Source organism: Fistularia commersonii, chromosome 1, assembly GCF_037954325.1.
Source record: "Fistularia commersonii isolate RoL2024-O1a breed Wild chromosome 1, RoL_Fcom_v1.0, whole genome shotgun sequence".
Lineage (NCBI taxonomy): Eukaryota > Metazoa > Chordata > Actinopteri > Syngnathiformes > Fistulariidae > Fistularia > Fistularia commersonii.
The window spans coordinates 11,589,004-11,609,022 of record NC_141284.1 but is presented as its reverse complement, the minus strand read 5'-3'; the positions used below and the strand labels follow the sequence as shown (position 1 = coordinate 11,609,022).

The 20,019-nt window shown below is 39.5% G+C and overlaps 1 protein-coding gene across 2 annotated transcripts in view; it reads right to left on the bottom strand.

Moving 5' to 3' along the window:
- Window positions 1–507: 507 nt before the first annotated feature.
- The window catches only part of col12a1a (collagen, type XII, alpha 1a), a 52,113-nt gene continuing 32,601 nt past the window's right edge, over window positions 508–20,019 (bottom strand). The window contains exons 39-66 of one of the 2 annotated variants that reach the window (XM_086147884.1): window positions 19,654–19,773; window positions 19,371–19,517; window positions 19,153–19,269; window positions 18,914–19,066; window positions 18,688–18,762; window positions 18,459–18,598; window positions 18,239–18,362; window positions 18,013–18,156; window positions 17,585–17,749; window positions 17,311–17,349; window positions 17,012–17,150; window positions 16,170–16,312; window positions 15,733–15,842; window positions 10,378–10,533; window positions 9,936–10,013; window positions 9,238–9,324; window positions 8,722–8,775; window positions 8,354–8,449; window positions 7,980–8,033; window positions 7,002–7,055; window positions 6,628–6,681; window positions 6,005–6,076; window positions 5,805–5,840; window positions 5,648–5,714; window positions 5,223–5,405; window positions 4,833–4,910; window positions 3,539–3,709; window positions 508–2,375 (exon numbers count right to left, since the gene is read on the bottom strand). In XM_086147884.1, the coding sequence (XP_086004010.1) occupies window positions 2,365–2,375; window positions 3,539–3,709; window positions 4,833–4,910; window positions 5,223–5,405; window positions 5,648–5,714; window positions 5,805–5,840; window positions 6,005–6,076; window positions 6,628–6,681; window positions 7,002–7,055; window positions 7,980–8,033; window positions 8,354–8,449; window positions 8,722–8,775; window positions 9,238–9,324; window positions 9,936–10,013; window positions 10,378–10,533; window positions 15,733–15,842; window positions 16,170–16,312; window positions 17,012–17,150; window positions 17,311–17,349; window positions 17,585–17,749; window positions 18,013–18,156; window positions 18,239–18,362; window positions 18,459–18,598; window positions 18,688–18,762; window positions 18,914–19,066; window positions 19,153–19,269; window positions 19,371–19,517; window positions 19,654–19,773 (2,867 nt within the window). In that variant the 3' untranslated portion in view covers window positions 508–2,364. The remainder of the gene's footprint in view (window positions 2,376–3,538; window positions 3,710–4,832; window positions 4,911–5,222; window positions 5,406–5,647; window positions 5,715–5,804; window positions 5,841–6,004; window positions 6,077–6,627; window positions 6,682–7,001; window positions 7,056–7,979; window positions 8,034–8,353; window positions 8,450–8,721; window positions 8,776–9,237; window positions 9,325–9,935; window positions 10,014–10,377; window positions 10,534–15,732; window positions 15,843–16,169; window positions 16,313–17,011; window positions 17,151–17,310; window positions 17,350–17,584; window positions 17,750–18,012; window positions 18,157–18,238; window positions 18,363–18,458; window positions 18,599–18,687; window positions 18,763–18,913; window positions 19,067–19,152; window positions 19,270–19,370; window positions 19,518–19,653; window positions 19,774–20,019) is intronic. The other variant, XM_086147873.1, reaches the window with a different exon arrangement.

The following is a 20,019-nucleotide window of genomic DNA, read 5'->3' as shown; positions in this document are numbered from 1 at the left end:
TTCCTTTAGTCCTATCTCTGATATTCTCACAAAGACTTACCCTTCATCATGTTAATCAAAAAGGTGTGGATCGTTCCTTACCTCTTGCTTCTGATTTTTCACCAATAGATATGCTACATCAGAGGAAATATGTGACTTTTCCAGGTTTGGTATCAACTCAATCTCATTGATATAATTTCTTCATGGAAACAAACGCATAACCATGTGAACAATTTTAATGTAAGAGACCGAATGTGCAAAAATGTTGGAAAAAAATCAGTATTGTGGAATATTTGTTTTCACAATTCCCTCTCCCTTTCCTGTTGCCGTGATACAACACTGTGTGGCTGAAAATATTTTTGGCTGTCAAAATAAATAAGGGTTCAAATATCAGTGTTCCCTCAAGATCTAATGCAGCAGGAATAGGTTGGAAAAAAATCAACAACATTGGATTTAATGAGCACTTATCATGGGAATCCAATTACTCAGCAAAAGGCAAAATAAGTGGACACTGAAACAAATCCTTAATTTTCAGTAGTTTTATTGAAAAATGCCTCTTCTGTTTCAGAAATAAATAAGAAAATAAGGCTGTGGATTTCACAAAATGTGCAGTTAAACATTAGAAAAGCAAATCTATGTCCATAGTCTTGCAACCAAATCCAACGGCATTGATAGAAAATATTCTGACATAGAACTTCTCAGTAAATATACAACACAAACATGCATTTCCACATTTGGTAACAAAAAACAGCAACCTTTCTTTGGTGTGTTACAAGAAGTCTTGCCATTTGGTTTACATGCTTTTCAAAACATCACACAGGGCAGAACTTTAAGATAAAATTGATAAAATGAATGTACTTTTTGTGATGCAGTACCTGAAACAGCTTAAAGGCTATATTTTGACAAATACAGCAAAGGAAGTCTGAAAACATTTGTTAATGTAAATATTGTGTTTTCTTCTGCTTGTGTTCACAAAATGGTGCATTAAGCTTTAAGAGTCCACTAAACACCTTCCAATGAATTACAAGCTGACAGGTAAAGGAACACTGACCAAACATAGGTTTGTGATGAACCAACAAGTAGGCATGTATTTATCTTGCTTAACTTTCTCATGTCAAAAATACTATATATGTTCATTATAACCAAGGGTATCAAACCCATATCAGTAATAGCTTTGTTCAGAATATCACTTCATCCTTGCTCAAGTAACTTAATCGAAAACATCTTACTGTAGCTAGCTATGATGCTAGTGTTTTTTTTTTTTATTGCCTCTTGGTAGCAATCTCTTTCCTCGCTGGCTTCATGAGTAACCCGGTGATTGTATTGTCTCAAACTCTTCCGCGGGCTCCACAGGTAAAGACATTACTTCAGGTTCAGGCGGGTAGCGGTTGGCTAGAAAATATTTGGGACGGCCAATCAAAAAATGTTTCATCTATATAGTTTCACATGCAAATTTTACTATTGTATTGCACTTTGGACTTCCGAAAATGCCCTGTGTCACACTATTCTTCTTTCTTGCACTGAATGAATGAATTATACACATACATATGGACTATATAAAACAAAAATGTAAGCAAAACGAGAAAAAAAATTGAAGTCATTAAATTTACATAAAATAAAATCATCAAGCCTATCAGATAATATAATGTAGTAAAATAACCGGATGATACTACAAAAGACACATGAAATGGCAAGACAGCAACATTTAGCACTGGTGTGGCCCACATACACAATGAACATGATGATTAAAAGGTACCGATGGAACATGCTTCATTCTGGGTGAGAGCGGTTTAAGGGATTTTTAAGGCACTGTAAACAGAGGTTATGCTGGTGGTAAGTAAGCAGAGAGCTACAAGGCACAAGCTTAGTACAGATGTTAACTTTGTTTTTAGTGAAATGTCCAGATCAATACATCATTTACAAGGCACAAAAATTAGTTTTATTTACACATATCACCTCTACATTAACATTGTTTTCAGTTATGAAATCCTCTCTGTTAGTAGTTGTGTTGGGCAGTATTTGTACATGCTCCTTCCTTTATAGGAATGCTGTAGGGTTTGGAGGGGAGGTGGTGTGTTTTTTTTTTTTATTTTTATTTTTTTTTTGCTTTTTGATTTCATTCCCCCCCCCTCCCCAACAGCTTGTTGTTCAAGATGCAAACAGGCCAGCAGGTTGCCATCACTGTAGCTTGTAGCGGTGAGATGATATTAGTGCCAGTCTGCTCCGTTCTGGTTTGGGGTTTTTGGGGGGTTTTCGCAACATTTTTCTTAGTGTTCAATAATTATGTCCTCGGTGATTATCCTTACATGCCCCTTAGCAAACCAGCAAACATCTCAGAAACTGGACTTCAAAGTGTAAAGCTGCACAGATGACTTAGAGTGTTTACTATGCCAAACCTGAAAATAGTTCAAAGAAGGTGTGAGTATTCTCTGTTGACAAAAAGTTATTATATTTCTTTCTAATATCTGATGCAAGTAATCATATCTAGAGGCACGTCCATGCCAGTTTTAAAAAATTATACAGCAAACATATGGAGGTATTTGAAAATGGGAGTCCATGTGCCCAGTTGTTAGATCCTTGCCTGTAAAATTGTAGGAAAAACATAGCTGCCAATGACTCCTTGGATTTATCCAAATGCTGCAGCCTTGTAAAATACATTGAAAAATGGATGGGGTGGGAGGGCTGTAAGGGGTTTCTATGCTCAGCTTTTCCAAAGGAAAACATCCAACAGTAAACTTTAAGAACTCTTGCCCAGTTACCTTTTGCAGTAAAGGGCTTTGCTACTTCCAAACCCAAGGTTTCATACATCATTTGTATATGTATTATGTCCACATATTAGGTTTAAAGATTGAATTCAAAAGTAGAACATCAGCATCACATTAAATATGACTGTCGATGTCGACAACCTGTAGGCCAATGTCCTGCTCTAGGAACGGATGCAGAGAGCTCCAAGAACCACATCCAAAGTTGTTATGATTACATTTGCCAAAGCTGTTACTCATCATCTATAAGCTCTTTCTCTATACTATTACAAATACTATTAGAGCTTCAAAAAAAATAACTTAACGGGAGGGTGAATCATGCTTTTTGTCTGATCTGAACTATCCCTCTATACGTATTCCCATGTTTTATACATAATCCAGTGCCTGTCACACGCAGCTTTAGGTTTTAGAAGACATCCCTCAGTTTTGAATTGTAGAAGAACTTGAAATATTATGCAGGCAGCAGCAAAAACCCCTGAATTTATTGTTTCCATCTGCAGAAAATCTTCTCTTTTATTTCACCAAAATCACTGATTTAGGGGAATTATCTTAAGGGAATTGCCAAAGTTAATATGCATATATGCATATGCATCATGCAGGCTCTTTGGCATAGATGCGATAATTGGGGCAAGCTTAATAGAGGTCAGTAAATGTTTTGGAACACCCATATTCATAACTCCATATATTTTCAAAGAAAGAAGTGGTGCACTGAGTTGCATGTAATTAGTTTGCATACACTTAGCTTTATCTATTGTAGTAAAAAGTCCCATGCAGAACCTAAGCTGTAGTGAGTGTACCTGTGTATCCTTGTCCATTGTATGGAATGCCAACACACTGAGAGGAGTCGCAATATCCAGAGGGTCCTGATGGTCCCCTCACCCCAGGAGTGCCCTGGCGACCTGGAGGGCCACGAGGGCCAGCGGAGCCAGAAGGACCTGGGGGTCCCGTTCTTGACTCCCCTGGTGGCCCTGCAAAAGCAGTGAAAAAATGAAGCCCGTGTGAAGGGCGGACAGCAGCATGTCTTTGGCACACATAACCCCGGGGACGTCACTTGTAAATCTTCACTGAAGATGGTAGGGGGTCTGCAACTGTATAATTTACATTTTTTTAATGGTTCAATTAAAAACCTTGACCAAAAAAGGTCTAGAGTCTAGAGCTGTGCAGCCCCACTCCTCCCCCAAGCCCCATCTGTCTAGACAGTGAAAAGTCAGGATGGAATTTTCCCTCTCACTCTTCTCTCTCCCTTAAGTGATTCCATGTGTCGTCGTTGAAGATACTAACAAAAGCTCATTGTACGACAATCAGATTTTCAAACACACGCACATGCACACTCAGCCATTCATCCATTCACACACTCACTCACATCTCACACTCATTCACACTGACATACACGCACACATACACATTACAAGCATGCGAGTCATTGGCGTGTTTCCTCCTGATGTTCATCAGTCGTTTCTCACTTCATTCACAGAAAAAGAAAACTCAGTTGTGGTTTCAACATCAACACAGAAAACCAGATTATTTTGAAGTTCTGTGACTCGCCATGGGAAAAGAAATGTTTTGAATTTATGAATAGTTTAAGTATAGCAAATTATGAATTTATTACAAATCAGTAAAGCACTTTGCCTCACAGCCTTTAATAGAACTGGACTGAAAAACTTCACAGGGGGGTAAAGCTTCTGTGATGATGACTGTTAATGCATTCCTGTTTGTGTCCAAATTCCAAATATGCATGGGGCTTAGACAAGCTAAATATACATAAATCCAGTGAGAAAAATTTGAGATTATGTTTGTGTTCCTTCCGCAGATTGCATACAGTAAAACTGCCCAAAATAAGGTGTCTGACAGATTGAAATGGTAGATAAAAGGTCTCATCTTGCTGTAATGTAATTTATTCGTACAAACAGGATGTTTCTATCATCTAGCAATTTGCAGGTGAGAAAGCAGATGCTGTCAAAGTTATAAAATAAGTTGCCTTCACACCTTCACCCTGTCTGCAATAGCAAAATGTTGCACTGAAAACATGGAAGTTTGTGTTTCTTGGTGGATTGGGACAGAAAATTGAACAATGAGATGTATTTCTCTTACCTGGTGGACCAGTTGCACCTCTTTGTCCTCTGATACCGGTGCCTGGAGAGCCTTTCTCTCCCTTCTCTCCTTGCAAGCCTATGTAAACCAACAGGGGGAAAAAGGAGGGATATTACTGTAGGAAAAATTCTGAAAAAAGCCACAAACAGCTCACAGCCAGAAACAAATGGGAGTATAAAGGGCAGGTATGAAATATAATAAGACTGGGGGATAACGTGAACCATGTGTAGACTACACAAGATACCACTGAGACCACTGTTACAGTTTCCTAGTCTGCCGTACAATCAGTATTGGCAAGAGCTTAATACTGTAGTTGCACACCATTTGTATATTATCACATTTCTGTCATAACACTTCCTAACATGCAATATATTAAAATAGACAAAGGACCTCTTTCTCCTTGATTTCCAGGTAAACCAGGACTTCCTGGGAAACCAGGTCGGCCCATTTGTCCAGGCTCTCCACGCATTCCCTGTTCACCAGGTTGTCCCGGTGGTCCTGCTGGTCCAGGACTGTTGCTACGGTATCCAGATGGAATCTGATTGAGCATCATGTCAATTCTGCTCATTTGACCTGTTGGGCGGAAAAGCACAGTTGGTCGGACTGAATAGAATAGAATGGAATAGAATAGAATAGAATGGAATAGAATAGAATAGAATAGAATAGAATAGAATAGAATAGAATAGAATAGAATAGAATAGCTATGACATTCTCTAGCTGTACATCCATTGAAACCACTCATACATGAGTAAAAATGGATTAAACAACATACCAGAAATAAAACATACAGAAACATTAAAAGGGATTTGACTCACTGTTCACAAGCTGTTCACAAACTTGTCTCGCAATGGAGCGCATCATGTGCTGAGATGCAAAGTCACCCTGGAAACAAAGAAGACTCGTGAAAATCTTTTCTAATTTTAGTCATATGACATCTAAATTGAGATTAGAATTTAATCAAATTGTACCCACCTTCTCTCCTTTCTCTCCTTTAAGACCAACAGGTCCCTGTTGACAGGAGGATTTTTAATCGACATGTTTTTAAGGTGTTCAAATTACAAAAAAAGAATAGCCTTATAAGAAATGCAGCTAGGGGTTAGGGTTATGTCCCTCTTCCTGGGGTTTCATGCATGCTTATGTAGCCTTTTAAGTGTGAGTTGTTCAACACATACTGGGTTTCCAGGGTCTCCTTGTTTTCCTGGTTTCCCAGTGATTCCTGGTACACCTGGATTTCCTGGGCTTCCCTGAGAAGAGGTAACACACAAAGAGTGGTTTTTATTTTGAGCTAATGAACAGTAATCTTCATTTTCTTCTTCATCATGCAATCTGTTTACTGTCACACAACAGCATTTAAGTGGAGCCCCCAGCTTTGACATGTGTGTGGGGGGAGGTGGGGGGCTGCTGCCAAAAAACTAAAAAAAAACAAAAAAAAAAAAAAAAAGATGGAAAGACAAATGCATAGACACACCACCCAGTGCTAATAGCTTTTGGAGCTGGCAGGATGGTATGGTACATGTGGATTATATACTGGCATGATGCCTTTTGGCAGAATGGTTGGATTAAATAGAACAGACTTCCCTTAACCACAGAAAAAAAATAATTAGATGCATGCAGCATCATTGTAGCAATGAACAAGAGAAAAGACTCTGGTCTGCTTTTTCACATGCCTTTCCAGCAGAGTGTTACTGTGGAGCCAATGGAGCAATTGTTACAGATTAATTCAGGATATAAAAGACACACAAAGAAAGATTTGATTTGGCTTTTCCTGTAAATCCAAAAATGCAAGCTCACTCACCATAGGCCCCGGTGGGCCTCTGGGTCCAGATGGTCCCTCCTTTCCTGGTGGCCCCTATGTAGAGAAAATAAACAATTACGCATGGGGTACAACACACGTGGGACTGTCCATGCAATACATCAGTGTGGTGTCTTTATATAGCTTTCATCCATGAGTCTGTCAATTTATATTACATTTTCAAAAAGTCCTTCATTTATTCAGGCTGACAAAGATTGAAAAAATGCAGTGTGGCTACAGGGACATAACAACAGTACTTCAGTATACACAGAGCAGTGTGTGTAAATGTTTGTAGAATGTGATGAAGTAAGTGTTTTATCCCTGTGTACGCTTCTAAAACAGTGCATACACTACGCAGAACAGGAAGTGGATTTTACCCGTGCTCCGCTTGGTCCAACGGGGCCCAGAGGACCACGTTGTCCAGGAGAACCCTAGGAAAAATCAGACACACTTTAAGAAATTCTAATGACAAGGTACAACACATTTATACAACTCCTAAATGCCTGTCATCTAGAAAATCAAACAGTGTGTGCGTTATTAAGCCAAAGACAATATATCATTTTACTCTTCCAAACAGTTTATCATTCAAAACATACTATATATCAGATAGATGCATTGACATGGGGTTTTTCTATTATATAATTTTATTAAGCTCTACTATTTAAGATCAGACATGTCAGCGATTCCCATTATCTAACAAAAGAACTTTCTCAGTGTTTGGTTAAAAAGTCAATAAGTAGTAAAATATGTTATTTCCTGTTGTTATGTGGGAACTGTCGCAGTGACCTCTGGATGAAAGAAGACTTCAGTAGCCAAAACACTATATAGTTAGCTTACCAACCCACATACTCAACAATATACTGTGGCTCTGCTCAAAGGTTGCCATGCCACGTAGACATCTTTTTAGCTTGAAATATATGAGCCTCTGGACCGACAAAGCAACACTCTACAATTGTAAAAAGAACAAGCCCCAGAAATGACAAGATTTCACCCTGAGCCGACTTTATGTGAGAGAAGCTCAAATTTCGGAAAGACATGGAATCTTAACCAAGTAGTCAGGATCATGTTAAAATACAAGTCCAGGGAAGAATATGTTCCATTCCCCTTTTCCCCTTTGGTAACATGAATCTAGGCTTCTTAATAATTTAAATGCATTACTGGCCTACCGTTTGTCAATCATCATGCTGATTACAGAGTGTGGGTGTCCCTAGGGAGGGCATATTAAGCCTCCTGCTTTAAGTGTGGTTTAAGTCTTGCTGTTTGGATTGAACACAAGCTGTAGTAACAACACGTCTCGTTGTGGATATTCTACTGTTTCCTATTCATAAACCACAAAATGAGACGGGAGTTCTTACTTGCAAACCAGGCAGACCTGGATCTCCAGCATCTCCCTTTGGTCCCTGACGACCCTGGAGGCGGAAAAAAAGATACATTTGTCAAGCAGCTTAAACACAACACACTGTTTTAGCCCGCTAGTGATTTGTTTGTGTTTTGAAAAGAGATTCTTTGCTATCATACTTTAAGGCAATAAAACACAAAATCAATCAGAATGTCTGTGTTCTTTAATGCATCAGGGCTCAAATTAATAATGGATGACTTAAGTCAATGCTATGTAATAGCAAATTTTATCACCAGTTTTAATACATAACGTGCAGCGATTATAAGTTATCCACACTTGTGACTAATTCTATTCTCCTTCATTTCAGTTTAACAAAGTGAGTGAACTTACAGGTTCTCCAGGTAGTGAGAGTCCATTTGGTCCTTGTGGACCTGGTGGTCCCATTGGGCCAACCAGACCAGGCTCACCACGTGGACCCATTGAACCCTACAGCATTAGAAACATAAATCAAAGATCTTATATCCTCAGCTCTTAGAAAGGAACGATTATTTGCTCCATGCATGTAAAAGGGACTTGATTTGTGCAAAAAGAGCCACTATATAAGTGAACGAATTACCTAAGAAAATTCAGTCTAAGGTTGGCTGACTTTTTTTTAAATATTGTCCTTTTAACACAAATTAACTAAAAAGAGATTAAGAAATTAATGTCTTAGACAGATAATGTATATCATGCTACAGATCCTGCATGGTTTAACTCACAGTTTTGCCTTGGTCTCCTCTATCTCCTCGTGGTCCCTTAGAACCAGGGCTGCCCTGGAAAAGACAGGAGCCAGAATCAGAGCGTGAGTGCAACAACAGAAGGAGATTCCACAGAAAAACTTAAACCCAAAGCAATACAAAAATCCTTGCTGGGGCTGAGCAAGGTTACCAAGAACTCATATTCCAGACCTCTCTTTGAAACATTCACTGTTGTTTTTTCCAATAGGCATTTATCTTTTGACACTTCCCCCCTAAGCCCACATTTCATTGCATGCCACTGGTCTCATCCTTAACTACTCTCTCCAAAGGAAAAGAAAAATACCACATCTGATGGGGGAGTCTGGGGGGTGGGGGGTCAAACTGTATAGCAGGCAAATGTCAATAATTTCTGCTTGGCTATATGGTTATTAGAATGTATGGCCTGGCCATGATGCTCAACTTCTGGGAAAAATATTTTGTCAGACATGTAGAAGGTAAGGAGAGGGCAGGAACCCGTGGGATGTGCAGAGTCTTTACCGAAGGTCCAGGGGGTCCTTGAGGGCCGATGCTGTCCTGTGTGCATGTGCAGGAATGCGGAAGGGATGGGCATTTGGCCTCATCTCTCTATGAATGAGAGAAGTGGCATATATCATTTGGAAAATAGTACTAAACAAAGTATTAAAATGCTGCAACACTTGACTACATACAAAAGATCACTGGTTTAAAAAAAACAGACAACCGTGTGATTTTATGACATTGCACCAAGTGAGATTTTAGGTTTGGATCAAGTTTAACGAGAAGATACCACTATAGAATATTGACTCCTAAGATATAACTAAAATCAACAAAATGAACAAAGTCAGCATTGGGTGTCGAGACCCAGTGCCAAGAAGCAACAGCAAACTTTCTGACAGTGAGCTATGAGTTACAGAACTAAGCAGCTGCTGACATGATGCATAAACATGTGATGCAAATTATAGATGTACAACTTGTGATTCATTGAATGTCATGTTTATGTTTAGGTTATGTTTATTTTACACAGAAAACAGAAAACAAATGTGATCAAAATGAATGCTCAGATGTAACTGGAGGGACATTTTAGTCCAACCACATTTTTAAAGACATGTAAAGGTTAATTACACAGGGGAAATGTTATTGTTAATATCATGAACAAAAAATTAAAACAGTGTCTTTCCATATTTTTTCCTTTTATTTCTAGAATGAATTGTTCTTACTGTGGATGGCAGGTCACAGCATTTGTCTCGTGTGATCCAACTCAGGCTGCAAATAATATCAAACATTTGCAGCTGGAACTATGAAACAGAAAAAAGACATCGGATGTGTTACAAAAGGCTTCAATTTATCATGAAAATGTGCATTGTTGAAAATAGACAAATATGGGAGCCTCAGAGAAAAAGAAAATCACAGGCTTATTCTCTCCAGCTGTCACCAGGAAATTTTAAATTTAATTGTGCATCTATACTCAAGAGGATATTGAAGGATTTGTTGTATGGAAAGCTGTAAGATTCCTTCCAAATGTGTTTTCCGAGCCACTGAGGTTTTGTTTTGTTTTGTTTTGTTTTGTTTTGTTTTGTTTTGTTTTGTTTTGTTTTGTTTTGTTTTGTTTTGTTTTGTTTTGTTTTGTTTTGTTTCGTTTTTCATTTCAATTTTGCCTACCGATGCAGACTGCCTCCTTCCGTTTCCACTTTTGATTTTGCCAAGTACTTCATAGCCCTCCAGTGTGATGTTGTTGGCCTCCTTGATGGGCTTCTCTGCCACCTCTTGGCAGTCCAAGTGGAGCTTGACTTTGTCCGGAGAGATGCTGATGTGGAGCTGCAGGAGGAAGGGAACGGACAGAGGGATATCTTAGCAAATGATTCTCATCTTCTCTAAATGTCATACCTTCCAACTTTGTTGCAACTACTTTATTTGGCATGGAGTAAAAAGATCACCGGAGCTGCGGAAAGCTGGGTTTGGGATTCATTTCCATTTGGAAGGGGAATAATTGCCCTTTGAGAGAAGGGAAATTATTTGAGAGACCCATTAGGAAACCTCACAGAATGTTTTTAACCATTTTGCTTCACATTCATAAATATTCTTATACTCTGTTTCACATAAATGCTTCTTCTTCTTTCGGCTTTTCCCTTCAGGGTTCGCCACAGCAAATCAACTGTCTCCATCTAACTCTATTCTCTTTATCATCCTCTCTTCACACCAACTACCTTCATATCCTCTCTCACTATGTCCATAAATCCTCTCTTTGCTCTTCCTCGAGACCTCTTGCCTGTCAGCTCCAATTCCAGCATCCATCTACCAATATAGTCACTATCCCTCCTTTGTACATGACTGAACCATCTCAGTCTGGCTTCTCTGACCTTCTGTCCAAAACATCTAACCTGTGCTGGTCCTGTGATAGACTCATTCCTGATCCTATCCATACTGGTGACTCCCAAAGAGACCCTCAATATCTTCATCTCTGCGACCTCTAGCTCAGCCTCCTGTCTTTTCATCATTGTAACTGTTTCTAGTCCATACAGAATCGCAGGTCTCACCACTGTCTTGTAGACCTTTCCTTTCATTCCAGCTGATAGTCTACTATCGCATAGTTCCCCTGACACTTTTCTTCACCCATTCCAACCTGCTTGAACCCGTCTCTTCACCTCTTTTCCACACTCTCCCTTGCTCTGGACTGTTGACCCCAAGTACCTGAGATCCTCCAACTTCTTGATCTCCACTCCCTGAAGCTCACCGTTCCACCCGTGTTCCTCTCATTCGCACACATATATTCTGTCTTGCTGCCACTAACTTTCATTCCTCTCCTTACCTCTCAAGATTTTTCTGAACCTATTCTCCCCTCTCAGTACAGATCACAATGTCATCTGCAAACATCATGGTCCATGGAGATTCCTGTTCAACTTCATCTGTCAGCCTGTCCATCACCACTGCAAACAAGAAGGGGCTCAGGGCTGATCCCTGATGGAGACCGGCCTCCACCTTGAACTTGTCTGTTACCCCAACAGCGCACCGCAGCACTGTGTCACTGCTAGCATACATGTCCTGCACCAGTCTAACATACTTCTCTGCCACTCCAGACTTCCTCATACAATACCAGAGCTCCTCTCTTGGCACCCTGTCATATGCTTTTTCTAGGTCTACAAAAACACAATGCAGCTCCCTCTGGCCTTCTCTGTACTTTTCTATTAACATTCTCAAAGTGAATACTACATCTGTTGTAGTCTTTCTAGACATTTGGCCATACTACTGTTCACAAATGCTGACTTCTACTCTAATTCTAGTTTCCACTACTATTTCCTACAACTTCATTTGTATGGCTCATCAACTTTATCCCTCTATAGTTGCCACAATTCTGCACATCCCCCTTATTCTTAAAAATAGGCACCATCACACTTTGTCTCCAGTCTTCTGGCATCTTCTCACTCTCTAAGATCCTGTTGAATAATCGAGTCAGAAACTCTACCGCTGCCTCTCCTAGACACTTCCACACCTCCACAGGTATATTATCAGGACTGCTTTTCCACTCTTCTTCCTCTTCATTGTCTTCCTCACTTCATTTTTACTAATCTCTGCTACTTTGTGGTCTACAATAGTCACCTCTTCTACCCTTGCCTCTCTTTCATTTTCCACATTCATCAGCTCTTCAAAGTACTCTTTCCATCTTCCCATCACTCTTCTAGCATCTGTCAATACATTTCCCTCTCTATCCTTGATCACCTGCTGTAAATCCTTTCCATCATTATCTCTCTGTTTTGCCCATTGTTTAGTCTTTGCAACCTAAGGCTTATCAGAGGTATTGATACCATCCAAAGGTGATTGCTGATTTGATATAGAACTTCTAATTGAAACATGTATAAATTAACGGAGTAGCCCTCCGTAGATAAACAGTGATTGACATTTCTTGGACCCTTAAAGCTATTGAAATGAGTTTCATAACAACACAGAACAACAAAGGGCAATACTATGATGGTTCTTTACAGAAAATCTGGCTAAACATCTTGAAATGTTATTTACAGTTTGCCTTTCAATGTTTTATGCTTTTTCCTCTAGAATGCAAATTTTTCCCAGTTCTTGAGTCAGGCAAGCTTTTTTGATGTCTCAAAAAGGAGGCTAACGTTTATTCAAAAAACATCATACAAACCACAGACTAGGCCTTGAGTCTTGGCAACTAGTCACAAAATCATACTTGATTTCCTTGGCAACAGAACAAACATTTTAGTGACCACAAAGAGAGACGGGTATACGGTAATTTGTCCCAAGATTCTCATGGTGCTATAGGACATCATAATGCTCTAGAGGGCTTACCAAAACAACATAGGATGATTTAGCAAGTTGGCAGATAATGAATATGTCCATATTACATCACTGACCAATTTGTAAACACAGTGAAGAAGTTTTTGTCAGTGAAAAGTAAAGTCCAAAACAATCAATGTGTAGTGACCCTCTCTGCTCTAGCATAGGATGGTACTTGCTATCAGCTTGTTGACAGATGGATCCTTTTCATTTGCCGTGGGGTTTCACTGCTCTTTTGTATGTCAACACTGAAGTCTAAAGACATATGGTCAGACTCAAGCTGACACTATCGCCACTGTTATACACACAACACATTTTCACGATTTCTATCAGATGAGATATTGTTCTTGGCTTCGTCTAGTCATGCACCCTGAAGATGTAATGCCCTCCAATTCATGCATTGTCCTAATGAGCAGGTGTAGGTATTCTTTATGAGAAATCGAATGTAGAAAATGTTAGCCTGTCTTGAGAGTGTTTGGGAAAATATTACCAATATAAAAGTTCTTTTACATTTTTAGTGCAAAGTGTTACTGCTGCATGAGATCTGCATGAGTCTGTGGATTATTCTGGTTGGCAAATTCAAACATCTCATCTTTACATGAGTGAGCATACAAGGAACTATGGTTGCTCTAGCAAATTCTTCGTTTCTCATATTGTGGTTCTGTGGTTCATTACTGCTACTTTATGATTCAACAGCATGCAAAGGGTGCTGTTCTCCACAACAAAATAGAAGCAAAAAAAGAGTAATACTCATGGCTCCACAACCAAACAATGGCTTTTGTGTTTTTCAGTTCATGGAGACACAGTACAGAGTACTGTTTATTGGCTGTAGCAATTCACCCACTACCCCACTGTAATTGAAGAGTTGTGTCTCTGACTCAAGGAAAATGTCATCCTCATGTTGTTCACAAGAAGGTTACCTCTGTGGACTTCCACCCTTTGAGTGTGGAATGAGGGGCTTCCCCAGCAGACCATAGCGAGTGGCTAGCATCTGCTACAATCATCTTTGAAAGCTTTCCCACATGTTAGATTAGCAGTAAAAAATCCAAATCCACAAGCACTCTCTGACCCAGTGCAGGATATGAATCGCATTAAGGGAATCTCATAGACAACATATAGAGGTTAATGTCAAAACTCTATCAAAATCGATTTCGAGAAAAAGCAAAACTTCCACAATTCCAAAACTGGAAGTTCCAAGACTGTAAAATGTAACTGACAAAAATTCAAGTAAAACTCACAGATGTTATGTAGAGGAGGGTTCAGCTGGTGTGTCACACGCGGCTAGCCACAGTGTGAGATCACTGTGGACAAAGTGTTGGCAAACTACTGAAGACATGTAAACAGACACCGCAATGGCCAGTCAGCAGTGGCACTTACTCAGCAGGCCAGTTAATAAGCAGCTAGCAAGACCACTGCAAACTCGGTTCACAGGCCAGCTGGCCACCTTCAGATTACTGTCTCCACCATGACCAGAGACCAAGCGTGTACGCACATAAAAACACACAAGTGGAATGAGATCATTTACATCCAGTCCTGAATCAGCATGTTCCTGCCTCTTGTTCATTCATGATATTATCCACAAAAAGTTGTGTGAATGCAAATAGGGGAAAGTCATTTGCAAAAAGCCTTTTCTTTTTAGCACACTTTAATCCCTGGTCGTAATCTGTTCATAAACTGCTTGATATAGGGTCAGAAAACAGGTGGCCTTTGATGCTCTGCAAGAACCGTGGAGATTGAAAAGGGGTATTCATTTTGATATTGGAAAAATGTTGCGTATTAATAGTGGCTTTGAGTCCCTGGAAAATTAAAGTACAATTGGACAGGACTTTGGTTACAATTTATTCACCACTGTGGAACTTGGCATCATAAATTGCATTTAGTTGGTATCAAAGTATATATATATATATATGTATTTTTTTTTTAGTCTCTACACCCTGCAATGGCAGGGTAAAACAAAGGGGGCTTAATGGTCTCTGCTATGCTTTTAATTCTATCCCGTCACTCCAAGAGGTGCTATATAAATGCTGCATCTCACTATATGTGGGACAAGCAGTAGTAAAACTTAAAAGAGAAACAAAAGTTCCAACTGACCGTAAGATGAATATTTCATGTTAATAAATCAGCCCTGTTTAATTTATTGCAGAAAAAAATTATGGTGATAGTACAGACTGATTTGAGCATTGAGAAAACTAATGATCTAGATTAGTTCTGGTTTTTATTGTTAGAGCTGAAACAAAATTCTTGGCAGTTTAGGTCTTATTTAGTGGAAGATTTCCAGACATCTGGACAGATTGATTCAGAATTTATTTTCACAACTACCAGTGCAGTTTCCAGCATTGATGTGGCAGGACCTCCATGGTAAGCTGAGGCAGTTCGCATGTTAAGCTAGATCACTGAGGTCTTAGAAATGCTCTTTAAATTAATTTATTGTCTCTTATCCTCATTTGTTATATTAACTAAGCAGAGGCCAAGAGTTTTCATCAGACAATCACTTTAAGATGGATAGCAAGAAAGTTTTTTGAAAAAAAAAAAAAATTAAACCAGTATAACAGTCCTAGAGTTAGAGATATATAAAAAGAGAGAAAATGAACTGTGGAAAAAAATTAAAGTGGTTTAATAATAATATAAAGAAAAAAAAATCAAAAAATGACTGTCTAACATAAATTTCAAATAAGTGGACAGTGGAGTCCACACAATTTCCTTTAAGAATAAAGCCCTATTTACCTTGTGGAAGCTTCCATGGAAAATTCGTTTCACTTGTTCCTCATTAAATGTGGCTCTCTGAATATCTCCTCGGGTGTCCTTGTTGTAGAATGTGATTGTTTTGCTCGAAGCTGAAATAGAAGAGCCTTTGATGAATTCCTGAAAGCATGCTATGTTTTAGTGGCTCGCAAAGCACAGACAGAACTTGGGGAGCAAATGGCCGTTGTGAGAGAAGATTTGGCCCATACTCATGCTGATCTTTGCCATTTGCCACATTTGCAAAAAATTATCAATTCAATATATAAGCCTTTTAATTATATCAAAATCATATCCAATTAATTCACTGTGTCCTTTGTGATAATAACCTGTTATTGATAAAAAGTGCTCCGCAATGCCAGCCTGAATTTAGATAGAGTAAAAAAAAACTGCTGTTTATAAAAGAATTCTAGCATACTTACGGTTGATGGTGACCCCGACCTCAGGGTTGTTATTTTTGTCAGAAATTTGCCAGATATCAAAAGACTCAGAGGTTGTGTCGGGCAGAAGGCGGAAGAGCAGAATGATAGTGTAAGATGGGGGAAGACCCTCTGGGTGAATCTCCCTGTCAGTGATGAAATGTAATGAGTCATGATCCAATAACTTTGCCAACTGTTACAGTGACATTCAACACATCGACAACGCTGACAGAAATATGGTGCCCCAGCCATTAACCCCTTCTACAGTGTTGCGGCATGTGGTCTGTCACATAGGCTGCAGAAAAAAATGTATATGATTGCTAGTTTTCCCTCTTGTGCCACTAAAATTGCTAACACATTGAGGCTATATTCTGTCTTTTCTCTATTGCTGCAGCATGAAATGATTCCAGTTGCGCACATTAAGCTAATAGCTTGGTCCATGTACACTAAATAAACGCAATTAAAAAAAAAAATCAGAGAAGTATGCCAAAGAGACTTCCATACATCGGTAGTTTTGCATTACTCTAAAGGAACAAATAGAGAGAAGAAGGTCTTGGGTCACGGTCCAATTTTTGTACCATTGTTAAGACGAGGTCCTGCTCCTAAAAGGTCCTGGTCCTGAAGAATTTTGCTAGCCACCTCCTTTAACAACAAATATGGCTGACATGTGGGCTAATTGCCCTAGGGCACTCAGGAAATCCGTTTGACTACAGGGGCAATTCAGCCACAATTTGAATAATGATGGTGGGCTGTACGGCATTATAGTAAACAGAGCATAAAGGATAATCACAATCTGAGATTCCCCTGTGTTATCCACTCAGATTCCTTTCATCCTGAGTTCTTACTTGGTTGGCTGATTCAGGAAGGCATCCTTGTGTAGCCTGTAGGCAATATAGCTGTTGAATGAGCCTGGCTCCATAGACACACCATTCATGCTGGCAAAAGTGCGGTCTGTGATATTGAAGGCCTCCAGCATCCTGAACCCTGGGGGACGGGGGGGATAAGAATCAGGTTGGGAGTATTTATGAATTTATAACTATTGAAACATAATATTGCAATAATGGTGTTTTGATGGTGTTTCAACAATCTCTGTAAAGAGTAATTTATCTGTGTGTGAATGTTGATCGTGATGCTGTTTGCTTACCAGGTGTGGTGAATCCATTGATATAAATCAGAGGGCAAGCTAAAATGAAAAAAAAAATGTTAGAGGTTGGAAAAAAAATCTGTTTAACAATGGTATCCGTTGCTATTTTATATTTTTCCTGAGAAAAAAAAATGTGTTTAAAAGAGTGAGGTTCCTGCTAACTCCACAGGTGCACATGTTTTACATGTCAAGAAAAAGATAGTGCTTTTTCTCCCAGAATGCAATTATTAATCTAAAACCAATGTTAAGGTTGAATCATTTGTGTCTTTCTTACTAGAGGTGGCAGTTTCACAGATGAAAGTGATCAAGTTATCCTGGATCTTGGCGAAAGCATCATAGTCGTCCACTACAAATACATGTCTCTCGCTTGGTTTACTGCCGATGTTTCTCAACTCTGTCATATCCACATCAGCCACCCCAACCACAAATACACTGTAGCCTGTCGGGGGACAAAACACACAAAATCAAAAAACCATTGTAAAGTCTCCAATAATCACAGACAGTTTTATCAACAGAGGGATTCTTGCAAGTTTAATGAATCTGCAACAAATGGCAGCACTAATGATGGAAATCAAATATTTGGAGCTAAAGGGTATTCGGTTAATTGAGAACAGATTTCACAAACACTTATTCTATGCCGTTTTATGTCTACAAATTGTGTACTTAAACACATATGACAGTATTTAATGGCTCCATACGTACCGGAGTGTTGCAGTTTTTGAGCATTCTTTTTCACATCATCCTGGGAGCGTCCATCTGTGACAACAACCAGCACCTTGGGAACATTTTTCCTCATGCCACTGTCAGAGGTGAAGACCTTTTCATATACATGTTTAAGCGCGACACCTGGAAAAGGGACAGAGAACGTCATCATATCACATCATGACAATTGCATTAGCAGGATGCAAAACATTTTCTGTCTGTTTACCGGTCTTGGTGTTTCCTCCTCTGTAACGGACCGTCTTCAAAGCGGACATCACAATGCCCTTATTGTGGTAAGTGTTCAGCTTGAACTCAGTTTTAGCATCATCACTGTACTGTACAAATGAAACCTGTTTGAAGAGAATCAAAATAAGAGTTCAAGAGCGGTTGAAAAAAAAAGTTTAAAAATTAGGTCACACTTAATATTGCAGAGAGTTCATGCTGACCTGCATGCCACTTGGACTGATGACCTCAAATGCTCCAGTCATGCTTGTGACAAACTGGATGACCTTGTTGAAGCTCTCATCTCCAATACTCCAAGAGCCATCAATAAGGAAGACCAGGTCTGCCTTGGCACCTTTGCAAACTGCAAAAATGGATTGATACCTATTTATAGGCTATTCACAGATGAGCCATACTCAATATGAGGTCAGCAAACATAATAGGTCTTCTCACCATCCAGTGCAGGGGGTACAGTGGCTGGAGCAGGAGGGGTAGGGGGCACTGTCGGAACTTCGGTGGGTTTGACCACTGAGAAAAATGAAAACAGACAATACAGTAATCAAGTCAGAAGAAGGGACCTTTGTGTAGAATCACACAGAAAGTGTTTATTCTGTTACCTTGTAGTATTATTTCATAAAAATACAGCAATTTGCTCATGGTGATGAAGACGCAATCTTACATGTACGCTCCTTGACACTGACTCCTGGTCCCTCAAGGTTGGGCATCTGGGTGTACACAGTCGCAGTGTAGAGGGTATCAGGGGTCAGCCCGTCAAAACAGTGACTACTCTGTGAACCACTGATGGTGATTTCCTGAGGTCTACCTTGAGATGCTGAAGAAGACAAAAACAGAGAAAACAGAAGTCAAGTTACAATAATTCTATAATACCCCAGAGGTGGAAAAATAAAATGAACTCACGGTCAACAGGATCGACTCTCAGTCGATAGGAGGTGGCCGCTCTGTGAGGGGCCCATCGGATGCAGAAGGACTCATAGCCAACATTGTAGGTGATCAAGTCTGTTACGTTCAGGTACACTGATTGGAAGACATTATTATAAGAAGAGTTAATTCTTAAAATAGGGGAAAAAAAATATTTTAGCAATTCAAAATTGTAAATAATGCAGTTATAAACTCACATGTGGTGCCTTGGCCCTCAAGAGGTGCACTGAAGCCTGTGTTGTACTGCGCTAGTACCTTTAAGTCATAAGTGGTTCCAGGTTTAAGGTTATGTAGTTGGTGAGAAGTAACATCTCCAACAAGCGCCTCCATTGTGTCATCAGTGCCTGAGGGAAATAATTAATGTAATGAAATACATATTTTTTTGAAGAGGTAAATTAAATAGGTTAAATAAACTATGCCGTATACAAAGTTTCTTCGGCAATGGACATGCCCTCTACATCCATTAAGACACATCTGTACCTTCAGGTGAGTAGATAAGCTTGTAACCATTGACTCTGGACGGTGCAGGATCCCAAGACACTTTGAAGCGCGTATACCATTCATCGGAGACACGGAGGTTCCTGGGGCCCAGCATGCCCACTGTCGGCGACAAAATAGGGAAAGAATAAACACAGGCTTTGGTGCATTTGACTAATAAGTCAGTACTTGGTGTGCTGAAACACTGAAGTCTGAACATGGTAATTACTGCATCATGTAAGTTAACACAGTATGGAATTAAGATAATGGGACAAAAAGAAGTTTATCGATGGCACTGCTGATAGATTACATCAAATCAGAAAAATCAGGAATTAAATATTGCACTGCCTAAGGGGAAACAGAGGACTT